Raw genomic sequence first — 20,906 nt, forward strand, 5'->3', positions numbered from 1 at the left:
TTATTTTATAGTGTCATATTTCTCTAATGTATTTTACCTATATATGTGGAGTTATGGATAGTGAATCTTATTTTATGATTGGAGATTTTCTATTGAGGTAAATGTAATTACAACATTTGCCCGGTAGGGGGAGTTTCCCCAGTATACTGATTTTATGTATTTGCTACCATTGGTTTCATTTTAGATAGTCATAGGATTATATATTATAGATTTATATTCTATTTTTATTTTTCACACACGTTGTAATAAATGTCTGATATGTATTAGAGAAGTTAGCATGCTGTATCAGGATAGCTGGAACGAGCGTTTGGTTACTAAGGAGACAGCGCTAATGAAATGATGACGCATTGACTCCCAGGGTAACCATGACCACAAAAACACACACTATAAATGCGGAGCAAGCTTGTGACAGAGGCACCCTTGATAAAGTCACGTGTCGGTGACGCAACGCGTCGGGAGGAGGAGCCTGTGACACTGCTAGTAACAGTTGTGTGTGAGCATTGGCGGCGAACAAAAAGCCCGTGATACAGAGCTATATGCAGCTGATCATTACAATCCATACGCGATCTTTTCAAGCAGGGGATATGTGAGTACAACTTAGTATCCTTGCATTGTAATTCATCTTGCTGAGATCATTGCGCAATGGATCTGTCTCTCTTTATATCTTATATGGCATGAGAGTAAGCGGAGAATCAGTGTAAACCTTACTGGGAACGGAGAGGTGAAAAGTGACATTGAACTCGCTACTACTATCATCATTGGAGTTATAAGCTTATTTGGCACCCCATTCATCTTATTTGTTATCCAAGCATGTTTTACTGACTTTTTCTATGTTCCAATGCACCGAACTTAATTTAGAACGTACCCACGGAATATTTTCATTTTTATATATTGAATTTAGATTTTTTTTATATATTTCAGTGATTATTTATATTTCATTTAAATATTTATTACTGATGCACGATTTATTTCGTATGCTTTATGCAATAATTATCAGCACTTAATGCACTTAGGTTTGATGCATCTTTAGGTTTCAATTGCTTTTAATACACCTTTGGGGATGCACATATGATTTATGCAGGTTTTGGCTTTTCAGGATTAGAGTGGTATCTTACTTATAAGTTTATGTTTATAGTGTATGTTTTATAGATTTTATATATTCATTTGTGTGTTTTTTTTTCACACACATAGGTATTGCACCTAGGTATGCACATGAGAGATTAATATTAGCGCAATTATCCACTCACATATAATTTAGCACTATCATTTATCTACTAATTGCAGCTATATTATTTGGTTATCTCTCAGCATCACAGAATTTTTTGCTATTTTTTCACGTCAGCGCTTAAGCACCCCCTTTTTTATTCAATTTTTATATACATCTTTCTTAGAGAGGTCAGTCAGTATAGTTAAAAGACGGGGGCAGCTTTTTAAAGATTTTGTAGTTAGGTATACCCCAGAATTCCACTTTAACTGTAATTAGAAGTCACATACATCTCTAAATTGGGTTAAAGTAGTGTTAAAGTAGATCTCCAGACAAAACATTTTTTTATAGAGTGCGAAGTGTGAGAACTCAAGCTAGGTTTTTATTGCTGTCTTTGATCTCTGTGGGAAGATTCAAATCAAGGGGAAATTCAACCTCTGAGAGATGTCATCAGAAAAGGTGTCACCATTGAAAGGTTTACACTTTATTAATCTAACGGTGACAACTGGAAAATGTTGGATTTCCCCTCACTTCCAGGACAAGTAGAGTGGAGACAGACAACAAAAGCCTTACAGTGAATGTATCAATTCTTTTCTTTTCAAACCTAGAAAAAAGTTTTGGCTAGAATTCTACTTTAAGGTGGATGTGATTATAAATATATATAACACACACCCCTTTATGTTTATGTTAATTTTGTGAATTAACTAGAGATAACAAAGTAAAAATTAAAAGGAAAAAATGACCATGCCCATTTAAGTTCTAAAGTGTATGTTACCCTAAATATGTTTTTTTCTTTGTGTGTGTTCACATATGTGTATTTTATAAATCATAGGGGTTAATTTACTAAAACTGGAGAGTGAAAAATCTGGTGCAACTGTGCATCGTAGGTAATCAGCTTCTAATTTTAGTTTGTTCAACTAAGCTTTGACGGAGAAAAACTGGAAGCTGATTGGTTTCTATGCAGAGCAGATTTTGCACTCTCCAGTTTTGGTAAATTAACCCCAAAGTCTCTATCATTTTCATGTATGTCTTCCATCTGAAGTACCTGGTTGATTCTGCCAGTCACCTTCCTTCCTTGTTCTAAACTAACCACACAAAGCAAAGAAGCTGATTTGTTCTGGCATGGTCACTTTTCATCCTTTGGCTGGTCTTTCAGAGGTACAGGACACTGTGCAGACACACAGCATGCCTGTGCAGCACCCTCTAGCGCTAGAATAGGTTGTAAGAAAATTGACTTGACTCATGGTAGTTGCGCGAGTCTGTTAATTGGGTTATGGTCCCGATTCAGGTCAGGCTGGAAGGCTCTGCAGTCCAGGCCTCTATGATCTCCCCCTGGTTCTGGAGGTTTCATGGAAACTTCTAGAAGTCAGTGGTGGAGGGTATAGGAGCAGGGATCTGAATATTTATGGGAATCTGGTTAATCCCCAGATAGGAGGCCTGGCAGGGTGGCTGGACCAACCCATAAATATTGAGGAGCCTGGCCAGCAGGGGAGAGGGTGGAAGATGGATTGTTGAGGTGCTGCTGTGTAGCCCAGGAGGAGCCCCAGAGAAGGGGGGTTCTGCCTCCAGGTTGGAGGAAGGAGGAAAGTTAAAGGAGGGAGCTCCACTGCCCTGCAGTCCACTTGGGAAGGATAGTCTGGAAAGGAACCAGCCCAGAGGAAGGCCTAAAAGCAGTTCTATCCATAGCTGCAGGGCAAGGACAGTGTGAGTACCTCCACACCCCCAGGGCCTATAGGGGAGAAGTCTGCTAGATGCAAATTCTTGGCAAGTCTTCAGGGGAAAGTTTATAAGTTTATTGCTTACTCAATCCCTTGCTTTTGGATCAGATACCGTAGCCAGTCATAGTAATATAGTTACATAGTAGGTGAGGTTGAAAAAAGACACACGTCCATCAAGTCCAATCCATGTGTTTGATTATATGTCAGTATTACATTGTATATCCCTGTATGTTGTGGTCATTCAGGTGCTTATCTAGTAGATATGAAACTATCGATGCTCCCCACTGAGACCACCGCCTGTGGAAGGGAATTTCACATCCTTGCCGCTCTTACAGTAGAGAACCCTCTACGTAGTTTAAGATTAAACGTCTTTTCTTCTAATTTTAATGAGTGTCCACGAGTCTTGTTAAACTCCCTTCTGTGAAAAAGTTTTATCCCTATTGTGGGGTAACCAGTATGGTATTTGTATATTGAAATTATATCCCCTCTCAAGCGTCTCTTCTCCAGAGAGAATAAGTTCAGTGCTCGCATCCTTTCCTCATAACTAATATCCTCCAGACCCTTTATTAGCTTTGTTGCCCTTTATCTAGATGGCAACTCACCTCCTCATAGAAGGTTAATAGATTGGTTTGGCAAGAACGATTCTTCATGAATACATGCTAATTACTGCTAATGATACTGTTCTCATTATTAAATCTTGTATATAGTCCCTTATCATCCCCTCCAAGAGTTTACATACTATTGATGTTAGGCTAACTGGTCTGTAATTCCCAGGGATGTATATTTCCATATTTCCACATCCGTGATCAGGTCTGTGTTATTGGTAATCAGTAGATCCAGTAACGCTTTATTTCTAGTTGGTGTGTCTACCATCTGACCCATAAAATTGTCCTGCAAGGCATTTAGGAACCGGCGAGCCTCAGATGAATGCGTGGTTCCCTCCGCCCGGTCTATGTCTGGATAGTTAAAATCCCCAATTATGATAACACTTCCCATCCTTGCTGCTAATCCAGATTGTGATAGGAGATCTGTCTCCCCTTCCTCCCTCAGGTTAGGGGGCCTATAGCATACTCCCAGTATTATTTTCCCCTTAGCTTCATCCCTTTGGAGCTCCACCCATAAGGATTCCACCTCCTCCCTAGCTCCCTTAGTGATGTAATCTCTCACATTCACTTGTACATTATTCTTGATATATAGGCATACCCCTCCCCCTTTTTTACCCTCTCTATCCTTGTGATAAATCCAAATCCTCTTCGCACAACAGTATCTCTAGTTCACCCATCTTGTCCACCAGGCTCCTGGCATTGGTGAACATGCCACGTAGTTTAGACCAGTCGCATATTATCCTCTTATTGGGTGTTCCGAGGTTGAAATTAGGACTTGCTACTATGCTTAGCTTGGGTTTATGTGCTTTGGTCAACCTACCACTAATGCCCCCAATACTACCCTCTGGAATATGTTCCGCGCTGACTATCTCTACCTCTGGACCCTCCCCCCCCAGTTGGGACTTTGCTGAAGATCCACTCAGGGGGACACCAAACTCCTAGGAGGGGATTGCTTTGCTAAAGACTGTTGCTGTTCCAGAGACAGTCAAGTATCTGTTGTTGCAGTGTGCCAGAGAAGGAAGTTGACCTCATTTTGTTGTTCTTCGAGTCCAGTTGGGCAACCCATAACTCCTTTTACCTTATCCAAGTTGAAATCCCTAATAAATCACAAAAAACAAGCCCATGGACTAATTATTGTGTCTAGATGCAAGTTGGAAAATGCGTGTTGTTTGGCTGTGCAGTCTATAGGGCAGTGATGGCGAACCTTGGCACCCCAGATGTTTTGGAACTACATTTCCCATGATGCTCATGCATTCTGCAGTGTGTTTGAGCATCATAGAAAATGTAGTTCCAAAACATCTGGGGTGCCAAGGTTCGCCATCACTGCTATAGGGTAACCCAAAACCCATCAGCTCTTTAAGGGGTAGCTCTTCACCTGTATTAGGTGGTTTGTTCAGCCTCCACACCACCACCTTCCAATCACAGCCTGCCTCTTGAACTGCCCCTGCTTAAGCACAGCCAGCTTCTTGTCTCAGTCTGAAGAGAATATGCAATATAGGCACATTGTGTGTCTGCATAGTGTCCTGTAACCCTGCCCCCACTACTGGGATGAAGAGATGCATGGTCACATGACAGAACTTTTTAACCTTGCGGAAAAGGTAAGAAGGATCATTTCTGAAACTACTCAAAAGCAGGTTTGGTACCTGCATAGTTATAACTGTATTAGAAAGTGTCTACTTTAATATTTTTTAATATACTTTAATATTCATTTTCTGATGTTTGAGAGTATAAAAAAAACTTATAAGAGCAGTGACCATTCATGTACAAATGTTCAGTCTCATTAGTGTAAGGCAGTGTTTTTTTTTTTTTTTTTTTTTTTTTAAATTTTTTATTTATGTTGGAAAACCGGTTTACCGGGTTATACAATAGATACATAACTGTAAATAACAGCAAAACATACATCGTTATAGGAACAATCCGTGTCATATATAGACAAACATAAAAAGAAAAAGAAAATTGAAAGACATGACTTTACTGTTACTGTAGTTTGTAGAGGCAATAAGGATATTACAGTGTCATTGGTCCGTATACTCTTACGGCAACCTAGTTACTGGACACAAATTTTGCTGTTAGCATTGGCTGTTGAGGCCGTCTGTCTCTTGTTTTCTGTTAATCATCTTTCTGTCAGAGTATCATGTATATGTTTTGAGTATTTTGGTGTTTCCTAGTCCCTGGGTTTGCGGCTTCCCATTTATTTTATTATTTTGAAAGAAAAGAGAAGGAAATAGTTGAGAGAGAAAGAACAGATTGCGAAAACTGGAGAGAGTGAAAACAGAGTTAGAAAAGAAGGGGGGGGTAGGTGTGAGGAAGGTGTGGGTTGGGGGAGGGGGGGGGTTCGGGAATTTAAGTGGTAGTTAATGAGTCTTTGTGTTCGTCTAAATCTCTAAAGTCTTATTCCTGACTACAGAGTGCCGTTTAGTCTCCGTTGCCGCGAAGTGCCTGACCCTCCTCAGAATACTTGAACATGTTCCATAACTGCCAAGTTTTTGTGTATACTTCCTGTCTGTTTTGGCTCGTGAGGATTAGGTCCTCCATTTGGTTTATTTCCTCAACCCTCTGGATCCACTGGGCCACGGTTGGTGGCCGAGTGGATTTCCACAAGGCCGGGACACAGGATTTTGCCGCGTCTAACAGGTGACGTATCACTGATTTCTTGTAGGCCCGTGCGGGGGTGTCAGTAGCGTGTAAGAGGAAATAGGCTGGGTCGTCTGGCACAACGCGGTCTGTAAATTTTTGTGTTATTTGGCGGACTTCTCTCCAGAAGTCCTGGATTCCGGGGCAGGACCAGAAGATATGGAGGAGTGTGCCTTTCTCTCTTTGGCATCTCCAACAAATGTCAGATGACGCGGGGTATATTGTGTTAAGAAATGCCGGGGTTCGGTACCAATGGCTAAGGATTTTATAGTTCGTTTCTTGAATCTTTGTACATAATGAGGATTTGTGGGTAACCTGTAGGATATGTTGTTTTTTGCTGGTGGAGAACTGACAATTTAGTTCTTTTTCCCATTTGGTAAGGCCCCGAGGTTTGTAATCTTCTGATGGAGTGATTAACATGTTGTAGGTTAGGGAGAGTGAGTGTGGTAAGGGCCCTGTTTCCGAACATAGGTCTTCCATAAGTGCAAAGGGTTGGTTGGTAACCGTAGGTGGTGGCATGCTGCTGAGAAAATGATGGAGCTGAAAGGCCCTCATAAAGTCTAGTCGAAACTGTCCCTCTGGGTCAGTCAATTCTGTGATAGTCTTCCATCTGCCGCCCATGCTAAAATGCGAGGCTTGGTATAATCCTCGTTCCCTGAGTTCTCGAAACCCCCTATCATTCACTCCTGGTTCAAACAAGGGGTTTCCTATGATGGGTTTAAGTGGTGAGTTGCGAGAGAACAGGGGGGACGAGTCAATGAGATGAGCGCAGATTCGTGCCGTGTTGCCTATTAACGGGTGACGTTTGAGGTCTGTTGGTAGTGCAGTGTAACACCACGGGATTCTATGGATAGGGGTTGTACTTTGTGCTTGTTCGAGTTGTGTCCATAGTTTGGTGGGTGTATGTCGGCACCAGTCAATGAGCCTTCCCAAGTGTGTTGCTTTATAGTAGGTCTGGAGGTCGGGCATTGCCAGTCCTCCGTGTCGCTTGGGTAACGAGAGGGTTTTCCTCTGTATTCGTGATTTTTTCCCTGCCCAAAGAAATTTGGTAAATATAGAACGTATTTGGGTGAAGAAATTTGCGGGTATGTGTATTGGGATAGTCTGTAGTAAATATAGGAATTTGGGTAAAATTGACATCTTAAGGATGTTACAGCGTCCGAACCAGGAGTGGAGTCCGCCATTCCATTTATCTAGCAATTTCTGTACCTTTTTAAGTAGTGGTGGGAAGTTGTGTTTGAACAATTGGGAAAAAGATGGAGGTATGTATGTGCCCAGATACTTCAAAGCTGTAGTGGTCCATTTCAAATGAAAACTATTTTGTAGTTGTGTGAGTTGTGATTGAGGGATTCCCAGTCCCATCGCTTCGGACTTATTAAAGTTAATTTTCAAATTGGATAGTTGGCCATATATACTAAATTCTTTCATGAGGTTGGGGAGGGAAATGGTTGGGTTCGTGAGGGAGAACATCATGTCATCTGCGTAAGCAGAGACTTTAAATTGTTTTTTATTTACTTCTATACCTGTGATGTCTGGGTTCAGTCTCACGTGGCATAGGAAAGGTTCTAGGGATAATGCAAAGAGCAGTGGTGAGAGGGGGCAGCCTTGACGGGTCCCGTTAGTAATTGGGAAAGCTTCTGAGATTACTCCGTTTACTCTAACTCTGGCTGTAGGGTCTGAATAGATTGAGGAGATCCAGTGTATCATTTTCTCACCTAGTCCTATGTGCTTTAATGTAGCAAACATGAACCTCCAACTGACTCGGTCGAACGCTTTTTCGGCGTCGGTTCCTAGTAGGATACATGGTGATTTGGTACTGTTGGCTATATGGAGTAGGTTGAGGACTTTGATCGTGTTGTCCCTAGCCTCCCTAGTTGGGACAAAGCCAACCTGGTCTAGGTGGATTAGCGAGGTGAGGTGTTGCTGAAGTCTAGTGGAAATAATTTTTGTGAAGAGCTTTAGGTCTGTATTTAAAAGGGAGATCGGGCGATAAGAGCCGCATTGGCTCGGGTCTTTGCCTTCTTTTGGTATAACGGAGATTTGTGCCTGTAGAGTAGATTTAAAAAATTTTTTCCCTGTGCCTAGGTTGTTATAGAGTCTGACCAGGTGTTGTCCGAGCGATGGGAGAAGGATCTTATAATAGTGGGTAGTGAGTCCATCCGGTCCTGGTGCTTTACCCGGCTTAGAATTCTTTACAGCGGTTTGCAGTTCGGTCAACGTAATTGGTTCTTCTAGTAAGGATTGAACATCGTCAGGGAGAGTCGGCATAAGGGAGGACGATATGTATTCTGTTATCTTGTCAGGGGGAGTTTGTGTCTCTTTTAAGTTGTATAGAGATGTATAAAAGGAACTGAACTCCTGCGCAATGTGCTGAGGTATAGGGATTTTTTGACCTTTGGGGGACATAATGTGGGGAACGTATGAGGTCAATTTCTGTTCTCGTAACGATTGGGCCAGCAGTCTCCCACATTTGTTCCCAGATTCATAGTGTTTCCTTTTACATATTTGTATGGCTGCTTTGGCTTTATATCGTAAAAGGTCGGTGATCTGTGTGCGGACCGTGTCTAGTTCTACTTCTAATTGTTTGGTGGGGCTTAACTTATGATCTATCTCCAGTGTTTCTAGTTTTTTAAGCAAGGTGTTCAGTTGTGCAATCCTCTGTTTTTTGAGTCTTGAACCATGTTTGATGAGTATTCCTCTAATGACAGTTTTATGTGCCTCCCATACTAATCCCATGTCACTGTCAGGAGTGGTATTTGTGGAAAAGTAGTGTCCTATTTCTTTTGTCACCTCAGCTAGAACTTCTGGGTCTTTCAGAAGGCCTTCATTTAGACGCCACGGTGGTTTCTGTGTCGACCTCAGGTCTGGGAGAATGTATTGCAGTGTAATCGGAGCATGGTCCGACCATGTGATAGAGCCTATAGTGGTTTTTTTGATCGCTTGTAGATCTTTGTGAGGGATCAGAAAGAGATCGATTCTCGAGTACGTCTGGTGCGGTTTAGAGAAAAAGGTGTAGTCTTTTTCCCCGGGATGGAATAGGCGCCAAGCGTCAATCAGTTGTGAGTTGTGTAGCGTCACGCCGATGCGCTTGCGTAGTTCTCGCGAGGTAGAGGATGATCCAGTGGAAGTATCCTCTGAAGGGATTAGAGGGACATTAAAGTCTCCTCCTAGTATCAAGTGGCCGTCTGTGAATTGCGATAGGAGGTCTAGGTGTCGTTTGAGAAATCTGTCTTGTTGTGTATTGGGGACATATAGATTAGCTAGGGTTACTTTTGAGTCTCCTATTTTCCCCTTTATGAAGAGAAATCTGCCTTCCATATCATACTTTACTTCCGTAAGGGACCATGGTATTTTGGATGAAATTAAAATGGAGACCCCTCTAGATTTAGCCTCTGTGTACCTTGAGTGATAAGTTACCGGGAAGGATCTGTTTTGAAGTGTCGGTAAGGAGCCATCTTTGAAGTGGGTCTCCTGTAAGAAAACAACGTCAGCCCTTAGGCGTTTCATGTCATTAATTAGCATGCGTCTTTTTTCGGGCGTATTAAGGCCCTTTACGTTGAGAGAGATTATGTTTATGGAGGCCATTTTCGTGTATGGTAGGTAAGATGCTATACCAGGTACACAGGTGTGCAGGAGGGAAGGGGAGTGGGTTAATGGGAGGGGGGAAAAGGTGTGGGTGGGTAGGGTATAGAGCGGGTGCAGTAGGAAAGGTTGAATAAGTGTAGGACAGAGAAAAAGGAAGAGTGTAGAGAGCTGTCACTAAACCGTGCAGCTCAGTGCAAATACTAAATTAGCCACACAGGCTAGAACGCTCCCCAGACACTTTGCTGGGAACGGAGCGTTGTCCTATGTGGGACGGTGGAGAGACAGGGCCAGGAAGCGAGCTCCCGAACCTTTCCCTCCAACCCCGGCCATCAGTAGGTTTTATTTATGTGCGTGAGGTGCCATTAGCAATCACCTTAAGGATTAGAGAGTTGCGGCGGTGTTGGCATACTGATTATTCTAATTTAACTAATAGGAGAGTCAAGGTATGGCCTAAAATAGGATGAGGTAAATAGGGCTCTCCTGTCTATAACCCACAGAACACATTTGTATGCAAGATAGCATGAAATAGATAATTAGGTATAACAACAAGTGCAAATAAGCAGAACATGAACATGAACATAAATATGAATCTGAGTTTGAATCCGAATCCCTCCCCGTCCAGTTGCATGTAAGGTGGCCGAGCCAAGAAGATTAATTTGAAACCGAACCGTAATGGTATGCATAGAACTGGTCCAGGCTCAGCCCTATCACATGCAGGCCAGGACATAGGGGTTGTAAATAAACAGTCCCGTATGGAGACGCACCAGGGGGTCCGGCTCCTTCGTGGCCGATAACATATAGCCGATGAGCTTATATGAAAACTCCCCCCCCCCTCAAAGATCAAAAAAAAAAAAAAAAAAAAAAAAAAAAAAAAAAAAAAAAACCCCCACACACATCAGATCTTAGGTTCCAATTTGTATTCCAGCAGCCTGTGGGAAACCTGTAACTGCCCATCAGAGCCTGATCCTTTTTTCATGACTGGTCTCTGGTGCTGCAGTGGTCCATATCAAGCCTGGCTCTGAGTGCAAGGTGCCGAGGAGGGGTGTTGATCTTCGTCGGGGTCATGTTTCTGATTAGTCCCGTAGCTCCCATCTACCGGCGTCTGCTTGATCTGTCTGGAACTTATCAGCCGAGGCCATAGTGTCTATGGGTCACCCGAGGGAGTCTGTGTGGGTGGGTGAGGGAGGGTCAGGCGAAACAGCGATAGGAAGACGTATCCCCAGTGGTAGATCCGAGAGGGTCTGTTGTGAGTCCTGTCCAGGGGTGAGACGGACATTACTGGCCACTGGGATATCGTCAGATGTGTTGCGCATAGTGGGGGATGGGGGGAGGAGGGAGCCCGGGAAGAGGGGACCAGGACCAAGGTTCGTGCAACCCCCCCCCTCTTTTCTCTTGGTCAAAAATGGAGGCCAGGCTACAGATCTCCTTGCTTAGGGACAACGTATCCTGCAATCTGACCTGCATGAGTCAAGCTGGATTGGGGAGGGATGGCCACTGGCCTACTCACGTTGTTCACCAGATGCCGTTCTGCGTCTCCTTCTGTCCCGCTGTCGGCGGGGAGGCAGAGGACCGTGCAGTCTCAGGGGGCCCGATCGGCCTTGTGGACGTGGTAGGAGCTGGAGCCAGTCAGGGACCTGTATCGGTTCCGTTTCCATGAACCGGAAGAGCGCCGGGAGGTCCTCCAATCTTTGCAGGGAGAATGAGCCGGATTCGTTGCGGAACGTAACCGATAGTGGATAACCCCATCTGTATGTCAGGCCCTTCAGTTTAGCAAGATCCAGGAGTGGGCGGAGGAGGGCTCTGCGTCTCAGCGTGGCCCGCGAAAGATCAGGTAATATTCTGGTTTGTTTGCCTCCTACCTCTACCTCTCCAAACTCCCAGGCCTGACGCAGGATGGCCTCTTTTTGTGTATAGCGGTGTAATCTGCATACCACATCTCTCGGTCTAGACGGGTCTTCGGATCTGGGGCCAAGAGCTCTATGGACTCTGTCCAGCTCTATGGGGAGATCTGGCTCGCCTAGTACGGTGCGGAATATTCTTCTGACAGTTTCCCCTAGATCATCCGCTGTTGTCTCCTCCGGGATTCCTCGTAGCCGCAGGTTATTCCTGCGGCTTCGGTCCTCGATGTCTTCCAGGTGTAGCTGTAGAGCCACAGCGGAGTCCTTCTGCGAGTCCCTCGCCTGTTCAAGCGCCGCCACTCTGTTCTCCAAAGCGGACACGGCGGTCTCGCCTGTGTCTATGCGGTCTGCCAGAGTTGCCATTTCCCCCCTCACCTCCTGCATGTCTCGTCGGTGTGTCTCCTCTAGTTTCAGGATGAGCGCTTCAATGTCCGATCGAGTGGGGAGGGCCTGCAGCAAGGCCCGAATGTCCTGATCCAGCTTGATGGGTGTCGGGGACTGTGGAGAGGCCATCGTGTCCTCCCCGGGGTCTCTGCGAGTTACCGGGAGGTGATTAATATCGTCCTGAGAGTGTGGTGGGGCAGGTTGTATCCTCTGTCTGGAGGCCTGCTGTGTCTCGTCGCGTGGTAGGCCTCGCGGTGCAGTTGCTGTGGCTCCTGGAGATTTGCCCTGTATTTGTCGAAAATAGTGGTGGATATCCCCTGGGCTCCTACCGACGGGTGCCCCCCGTGTAGTTGCTCTTGTTCTGTGCCTTTTAGTTGGTATCATGCCTTTGGCAAAGAGAGAAATAACCAGGGTTTTTGGGACAGGCCGGGAGCTCCAAGAAAAAGCTGCTTCACTCCGCCATGTCTAGGCCACGCCCCGTAAGGCAGTGTTTGAATAATGTGAAATACTACAGTACCTAACAGTCTCATTATAAGACTGAAAATAGATTTCAAAATATAGAATCAACACAAACGTTTAAATCAATGTCATTCCAGATCAAACATGCTGGGAACAAGATTCACAGTTTTTGACAATGGAGTAAACCCTGAGACAAAGCCATTTGTGCAAGAGAGGGAATCACTCAGACAAGAACTGGCATCAGTATGTTATGTAAGTTATAAACCTGGTGAATTAATTAGTTAGAAGTATAAAGTCAATATTAATGTGCTAAACGAATATCCCTTTATATTCTGTAGAAATGAAATGTCCAATTATAGGATTAACGATGACTATAGGTTTACCAAGAACTGAATTTATACTTTCTGATACCCTACTCCAACTTTCTTGTGGTTCTGGTTCCTGCCAAAGTAAACTGCCTTAGTAGGCAGTAACTTTAGCATCAAACTAACAAGCTGTGTGTGGCCATGATGGAGACACTGTATACTGACTCTGTCAGTTCGTAATTAGAAGAGTATAGTAAAATGTCTCCCTACCCTGTTAGCAGTTTGATTTTAGGTGTACGGTCCAAGTCAGTCACCGTACATTATCCTACCAACAACTAATCTTTCCAGGGACAGAAACAATGAGGACCGAGCCACATCACTCTGGTAGACAGGGTGGTATTCTTAACCTTTTTTTTTTTTTTTTTTTTTACATGGGAGTACGCAACTCACAGTCAGCAACATGATGTGTGAATGGTTGTGTCACCCCTTGGTGCAACTGTCCATGTTGCTGATGGGTGTGTATAAATCCAACCCAGGTTTGAGTGTCTTACCATTAATTTCCCAGCAAGGCGACACCTAGGAGGCTTATTACATTGTGTCCTTATCTACAAGAAGAATATAGACAGGCTGGAGTGTTTAAATATGGGCAGCTTTATTAGTTAAACAAATAGACCATTTACAGTGCATTGATCTGTTGCCCCTAGAAATAGTGCCAAGGGGACACCCATCAAAGGCTGCCCTAGACAAGGAATGTTAATGTAGCAAGGTCCCAGGCCTTCTTCGGTCTAATGAGAACCTCCAGTGCCAGAGATAGTTGACATCCTTCTGTATATGGTGGGTTGTGAGACATGGTGGGTGCAGAGTAATTAAGGTTAGTGGGTGCCAGACACTTCTTGAATGCAAAAGAAACTTTTTTGGGGGAGAGAGGGTTAGGGCCAGGACACCCTTAAGTAATTACACGTTCAATTGGCAGACTCCGAGACTTCAACAGGAGGACAGCCATGCAGGGAAAAGCATCCAGCAAGATGCCATATCTGCACATGCAGGAATGCTGTCTCCTATGGCAACAGTCTTTAACTTTCTTTCTCTTCCACTACAATCACTTCTTGTAGTTCTTCAGCCCACTGAGCTCCTGGTCTCTCACTAGACCCACTGAATCCCTTGAGCTCCTCCAATCTTCACTGTGGCATCTTCCTCAAGCGTCACCCCCACCTCTCTTCTGGGTCCCTAGCTTGGTTCTCAAGATACCTTTTAAACTTCACCCCACTGGCCTGCTCAGTCCCTGGCTTGACACACAAGGCTGCTCTGCAAGTGTCACCTCCGCTGACTGGGTCCCTGGCTTGATACCCACTGAAGTTTCCCAATTCTTCACCGTCCCCGGTTGGTGAGAATGCTGCTCCAGTACTGGCTTCAGTTACTCACTGTGGTCCCTGGTAATTATGCGGATAGTCCCTTACTGGCGACAGCTTCCCCTCTACCTCCGACCACGACAGGTTCTCCGGCCGGCAGAACCGTCACTTCTGGTTGGACTGCAAGCTGCAGTCCCAACCCTGCGCTGCTCTCTTGCTTCTGGATAGGCCCTCAGACAGATAGCAGCCAGATGTCTTCGGCCTAGTAGCCAAGGCAATACAGCACACGTCCACCCAGACAGCCGTCCAGGTGGTACAGAACCTTGATCACCTGATTCCACCCGAATATATAGGTTCTCCCAGCAGGCCAAGGGACTTAAGAAAACCCCTGTCCAATGGCTGAGATACCCCATATACCCATAATCTGACCTTGCGTTGTCCTTCTCATATCTAGTATTACCAAATACCTGGCCACCTAGTGATAGAAGAGAAAAGTGCAACAAGGGCCAAACTTAGGGAGAAATCAATAGATCTCTATCAATCAACCAGGATAACTATTCCTGGCAAGTAAATTTGTGAGGAGCAACCCTGCCTAAACTCCAAGGTGCTACAATAAAAAGAACAGGCCTTTCAAGTCCATGGGCACCTGAAGTCTGCAGATGGCACCCCCACTTATCCATTTTTTGGAAAATAAGCAATCAGTAATGTTGGACCTTTCTTCCCTTGTTTCTGCCAAGATAAAACTGGTGCTTGTGATAATGGCCTGCTCTTCCCCCTCCTGTCTTTATATCCCTGGTGCCAAACCTGAGGCCCAGGGACCACATGTGACCCTTTCATACTTGTGAAGCAGCACTTGGACCCCAGCAGCCTGTACTTGGTGTGGGAGCATGTACTTGTCGGGGGGCAACCGCAGTGATCTCTACTAGCTACATACTGTATAGTATATCCTCAATCTCTCACCATCTTCTGCAGTATGTCCCCAGTATACCACCAAACCTATAACTTAGCCACAGTCTCTGATCTGACCTTCACATCTTCTAGGATGTCTACATTCTCTCTAGCATTGAATCTACTGAACATTATGTGTGGCCCTTTCCTCATGTCAGGGGCTGCAGCTGAGGCACCCTAAACCTCACAAGTTGACAACCACTGCTTTGTAGCTAAAAACATGTACAGTATGCTTATATTATCTTTAAGAAGGGATGGTCAGACTTTACAATACTATAGATCAGTGGCGTAGCGTGGGTTGTCAGCACCTGGGGCAAGGCAAGTAATTTACGCCCCCTAATCTGTGGACTTTTAGCACCCAAGAATGTGGGCCCAGGTTCTTCCACTCACAGCCTGAGCCTCTGATTGGCTGCCTGCAGCCTTTTATTATTGGTTAGAGCTGATATATCTATTTGATTACAGTAGTCAAAGAGATATCTTCTCAGTATCAACCAATAATAAAAGGCTGGGGACAGATAATCAGAGGCTTAGGTTACAAATAACAAGGAACACCTATATATACAGCAGAGCAGGCAGCCAATAATAACCCAGGCATAAGGGTTGTCCATATTATTTAGTGCTAGACATACTACAGGAGATGGTCAGAGACTGCAGACATAGTACAGGAGATGGTCAGAGACTGCAGACATAGTACAGGAGATGGTCAGAGACTGCAGACACAGGAGATGGTCAGAGACTGCAGACATAGTACAGGAGATGATCAGAGACTGCAGACATAGTACAGGAGATGATCAGAGACTGCAGACATAGTACAGGAGACAATAAGAGACTGCAGACATAGTACAGGAGATGGTCAGAGACTGCAGACATAGTACAGGAGATGATCAGAGACCACAGACATAGTACAGGAGATGATCAGAGACTTCAGACATAGTACAGGAGATGGTCAGAGACTGAATATATAATACAGGAGATGGTCAGAGACTGCAGACATAGTACAGGAGATGGTCAAAAACTGCAGACATAGTACAGGAAATGGTCAGGGACTGCAGACATAGTACAGGAAATGGTCAGAGACTGCAGACATACTACAGGCAGGGTGTTTTTTCTCAGAGAATAAGTGCAATAAGTGCAAAGATGAAGATTATGCTATGTACCGAGTGCAAAAATCAGGAGTACCCTACGTACAGAGTGTAAAGTTTAGCAGAGTGCTAGGTACAGAGTTCAGAGTGCGCTGCGTACACCGTGCAGACTTCAGAAGTGCGCTGCGTACAGAGTGCAAAGATTGGGAGTGTGCTATATACAAAGAGAAAAGATTAAGATTCTACTATGTACAGAGTGCAAAGTTCAAGAGAGTGCTAGGTACAGAGTGCAGGGTTCAGGAGTGCACTATATACAGAGTGAGGAGCTCAAGAGTGCACAGAGTTCAGGAGTGCGCTACGCAGAGTGAGCAGAGTTCAGGAGTGCACTGTGTAGAGAGTGCACTGCAGAGTTCATGAGTGTGCTATGTACAGATTGCAGGGCTCAGGAATGCATGTCTCACAGGACAGTTTACAACCCCCTTCCAGGAAGAGCTCTCCTCTCACCCCCAAATCCTCTCTTCCCCACCTACAAAGTTCCCAACCTACAAAGTGCAATGTTAGGTGGGGAGATGGGGCATTAGTGCAGAGGGGGTATAGGCGATGATATTGGTGCCAATTTAATGGGGCATTGGTGCTAAAAGGTGTGTGTGTGTGGGGGGGGGGGTGGCAATGTGCTAATTTCTAACTTGGGGGAGAGTTGGAACATTGGTGCTAAATGGGGGGAGGTTTGGGATAAGTGGGGGGAGAGGGGCACACCTTGGGATACGTGGGGGATATTAGGGATACATGGGAGCATAGGAGAAACATTTGAGATAAGTGGGAGTAGAGAGAGAGACATTTGGGATAAGTGAGGGGACAGGAGAGACATTGGGGATAAGTGGGGGGAGGAGGAGGAACATTTAGGATAAGTGAGAGTAGAGGAGGGGCATTGGGGATAAGTGGGAGGGGAGACATTTGGGATAAGTGGGATAATGGGGATAAGTGGGGGGGACAGGAGGAACTTTGAGGATAAGTGGGAGGACAGGAGGAACATTGGGAGGATGGGAGGGACATTGGGGATAAGTGGGAGGACAGGAGGAACATTGGGGGCCCAAGAGGGACATTGGGGATAAGTGGGGGGACAGGAGGGACATTGGGGAGAATCGGGGGGGCAGGAGGGACAGTGGGGAGACAGGAGGGACATTGGAGATAATTGGGAGGACAGGAGGGATAGTGGGGAGACAGGAGGAACATTGGGGCTAATTGGGGGACAGTGGGGAGATAGGAGGGACATTTTGGATAATTGGGGGGACAGGAGAAACATTGGGGAGACAGGAGGGACATTGGGGAGAATTGGGGGGACAGGAGGGACTGTGGGAAGACAGGAGGGACATTAGGGATAATTGGGGGGACAGGAGGGACAATGGGGATAATTGGGGGGACAGGGGGGACAGTGGGGAGACAGGAAGGACATTGGGGATAATTGGGGGGACAGGAGGGACAGTGAGGAGACAGGAGGGACATTGGAGATAATTGGGGGGACAGGAGGGACAGTGGGGAGACAGGAGGGACATTGGGGATAATTGGGTGGACAGGAGGGACATTGGGGGAGACAGGAGGGATATTGGGGATAATCGGGTGGACAGGAGTGACAGTGAGAAGACAGGTGGGACATTGGGGAGACAGGAGGAACATTGGGATAATTGGGGGGACAGGAGGGACAGTGAGGAGACAGGAGGGACATTGTGAATAATTGGGGGGACAGGAGGGACTTTGGGGAGACAGGAGGAACATTGGGGAGAATTGGGGGGACAGGAGGGACAGTGGGGAGACAGGAGGGACATTGGGGATAATTGGGGGGACAGGAGGGACAGTGGAGAGACAGGAGGGACAGTGGAGATAATTGGGGGATCAGGAGGGATAGTGGGGAGACAGGAGGGACATTTGGGGACACTGGAGATTAGTGGGGGAGATGGTGATGCTCTGTGTATGTGTGTAGTGACTAGTGTACACGGTGTGACTGTACTGTACATCGATCGTGTCACATACCACAGTTCACTTGGAAGATCCCCGGCAATGTCATTTCATTACATATACCTGTGGGATAGGGCAGGCGCCTCTGCACCAGTCCCAGATTGGTTGCCACAATGGGGAAAGGGTAGATTCAGTCCTGCGCGGAGGAGGAGAAGGCCATGGCGGCTGCTCACACAGCGAGGCAGAGGCGGGACTCCCAGAGCAACCCTCTGCCTCTGCCACCGCACATGACCCCGTTCGTCCAATCACCGGGCAGCCGCTGCCCATCCCTGAGCCGAAACATGGCGCCTGGAGCGCAGCGAGTGACACCGTCCATACAAATTAGGACAGAGTGACACTTGCACCGGATGCTACGCCCCCCTAAATTTTGCACCCAGGGCCACGGCCCCCTCCGCACCCCCCATGCTACGCCACTGCTATAGATATGTAGACGGTAATGGCCATATGTTTCCCTCTTAATAATAATTATTCCTCTAATAATTCTTCCTGTTTCTCTGTATTGTAATATAAATGAAAAAGTCCAAACGGAAGCATGGGACCTCCTTGAAGGACAAAAGTAGGCATCTTGGTAAATCAATCCACCTGCATCTAGCAGACTCTGAAGTCTTTTGTAAACTAATTCTGACATAAACTGACAAAAATATACAGGCTGCTATTACTCATAACTCCCAACTTTTTAAAATGGGGATGAGGGACACCGATTAGCAAAAGTATGTAGGCATAGGAACCCCCCCAGGACCATGCCCCCTTAAAGGAGAATTAAACAAAAAAATATTAGTTAAACCCACAAGTGCTTGTTTTTTTGTTTTGTTTTTTACCATAAATATTAATTTATATTAGCTTTTGAAGTGTACAAATACAACAATTTAGAATTTGGATGAAAGGTTTAGCATCGTGAAGGATAAATACTGCATTTTATATACAACTTTATAGATCAGACCAAAATGAGGGATAAATGAGGAGGAAAGAGGGACAGATGGACTTTGTTCCAAATCAGGGGCAGTCCCTCATAATCAAGGACAGTTGGAAGCTATTATTACTGCTGCAAGTTTCTAGCTTAAATACTTAATCATTAACCAAGCATTCAGCCAATAAAGTCAGAATATAGAATTTCTTCTTCTACTTGTTCCATGTCAGGAACTAGGAAGGTATTAAAGGCACTGAATCACGATGACAGCCATAAAGACAGCATTTTCAGAAGGAGAGATCAGCCATGTATACTGGTCAGCCAATATACATTTCTCTCAAATATCCTCTATCGTCCTGACTAGGGATGAGCTTTATGTTCGGGTCGAACATGAGTTTGACTCGAACATTGGCTGTTCGCCCGTTTGCCGAATAGCGAACAATTTGGGGTGTTCGCGGCAAATTCGAAAGCCGCGGAACACCCTTTACAAGTCTATGGGAGAAATCGCAAGTGCTAATTTTAAAGATTAATATGCAAGTTATTGTCATAAAAAGTGTTTGGGGACCTGGGTCCTGCCCCAGGGGACATGTATCAATGCAAAAAAAAGTTTAAAAACAGCTGTTTTTTCAGGAGCAGTGATTTTAATAATGCTGGGGGTTGTCTATAGTATTCCTGTAAAGTAGCGCATGTTTCCTGTATGTAGAACAGTCCGAGAGCAAAATGACATTTCTAAAGGAAAAAAAGTCATTTAAAAGTACTCGCGGCTATTAATCAATTGTCGGTCCCGGCAATACACATAAAAGTCATTGAAAAAAACGGCATGGGATTCCCCCACAGTCCATTACCAGGCCCTTTGGGTCTGGTATGAATATTAAGGGGAACCCCGAATCAAAATAAAAAAAAATTGTGTGGGGGTCCCCCCAAATTCCATACCAGGCCCTTCAGGGAACCCCACGCCAAAATGTACAAAAAAATGGCGTAGGGGTCCCCCCAAAAATCCATACGAGATCCTTATCAGAGCACGCAACCTGGTAGGCCGCAGGAAAAGAGGGGGGGGACGAAAGAGCGCCCCCCCCTCCTGAACCGTACCAGGCCACATGCCCTCAACATGGGGAGGGTGCTTTGGGGTAACGGTCCCCCCAAAGCACCTTGTCCCCATGTTGATGGGGACAAGGGCCTCATCCCCAGAACCCTTGCCCGGTGGTTGTGGGGGTATGCGGGCAGGGGGCTTATCAGAATCTGGAAGCCCCCTTTAACAAGGGAACCCCCAGACCCCCCCGTGTGAATTGGTAACTACCATTTCACAAAAAAAGTGTCAAAAATGTTAAAAAAGACAATAGCCGGTTTTTGACAATTCCTTTATTAATGTCTTGTTCATTCCCCGCTTCTTCTTCCATCATCTTCTGGTCCTACTTCGATTTTCTTCTTCTTCCTCCATCTTGTTCTTCCCCCACTTCTTCCTCTATCTTCCTCTGCTTCTTCCTCCAGTCTTCTCCTCCGGTATTTTCCTCCGGCTTCTTCTTCCCCGCTTCGTCCTCCAGACGATCCGCCTCAATGGGAGTCTACCGCTGTGTGACGCTTCTGTTCTTGTGACAGCTCTTATATAACTGAGGGCGGGGCCACCCGGTGACCCCGCCTCCCTCTGACGCATGGGCACTTCCCTATGGCTTTCCCCGTGGTGTCAGAGGGGGGCGGGGTCACCCGTTTACGTAAACGGGTGACCCGCCCCCCCGACACCCCGAGAAAGCCATAGGGATGTCCCCGAGCGTTAGAGGGGGGAGGGGTCACCTGGGAACATCACGGTATGGCCCCGCC

General features: G+C 45.7%; 1 protein-coding gene across 2 annotated transcripts in view; it reads left to right on the top strand.

Moving 5' to 3' along the window:
• Nucleotides 1-20,906, top strand: part of LOC141110983 (tubby protein homolog) — a 143,650-nt gene that overhangs the window by 99,879 nt on the left and 22,865 nt on the right. For both annotated transcript variants that reach the window (XM_073602850.1, XM_073602848.1), the window contains exon 12: nt 12,625-12,739. In XM_073602850.1, coding sequence (XP_073458951.1) covers nt 12,625-12,739 — 115 coding nt within the window. The remainder of the gene's footprint in view (nt 1-12,624; nt 12,740-20,906) is intronic.

Source organism: Aquarana catesbeiana, linkage group LG10, assembly GCF_042186555.1.
Source record: "Aquarana catesbeiana isolate 2022-GZ linkage group LG10, ASM4218655v1, whole genome shotgun sequence".
In the NCBI taxonomy this organism is placed as follows: Eukaryota; Metazoa; Chordata; class Amphibia; order Anura; family Ranidae; genus Aquarana; species Aquarana catesbeiana.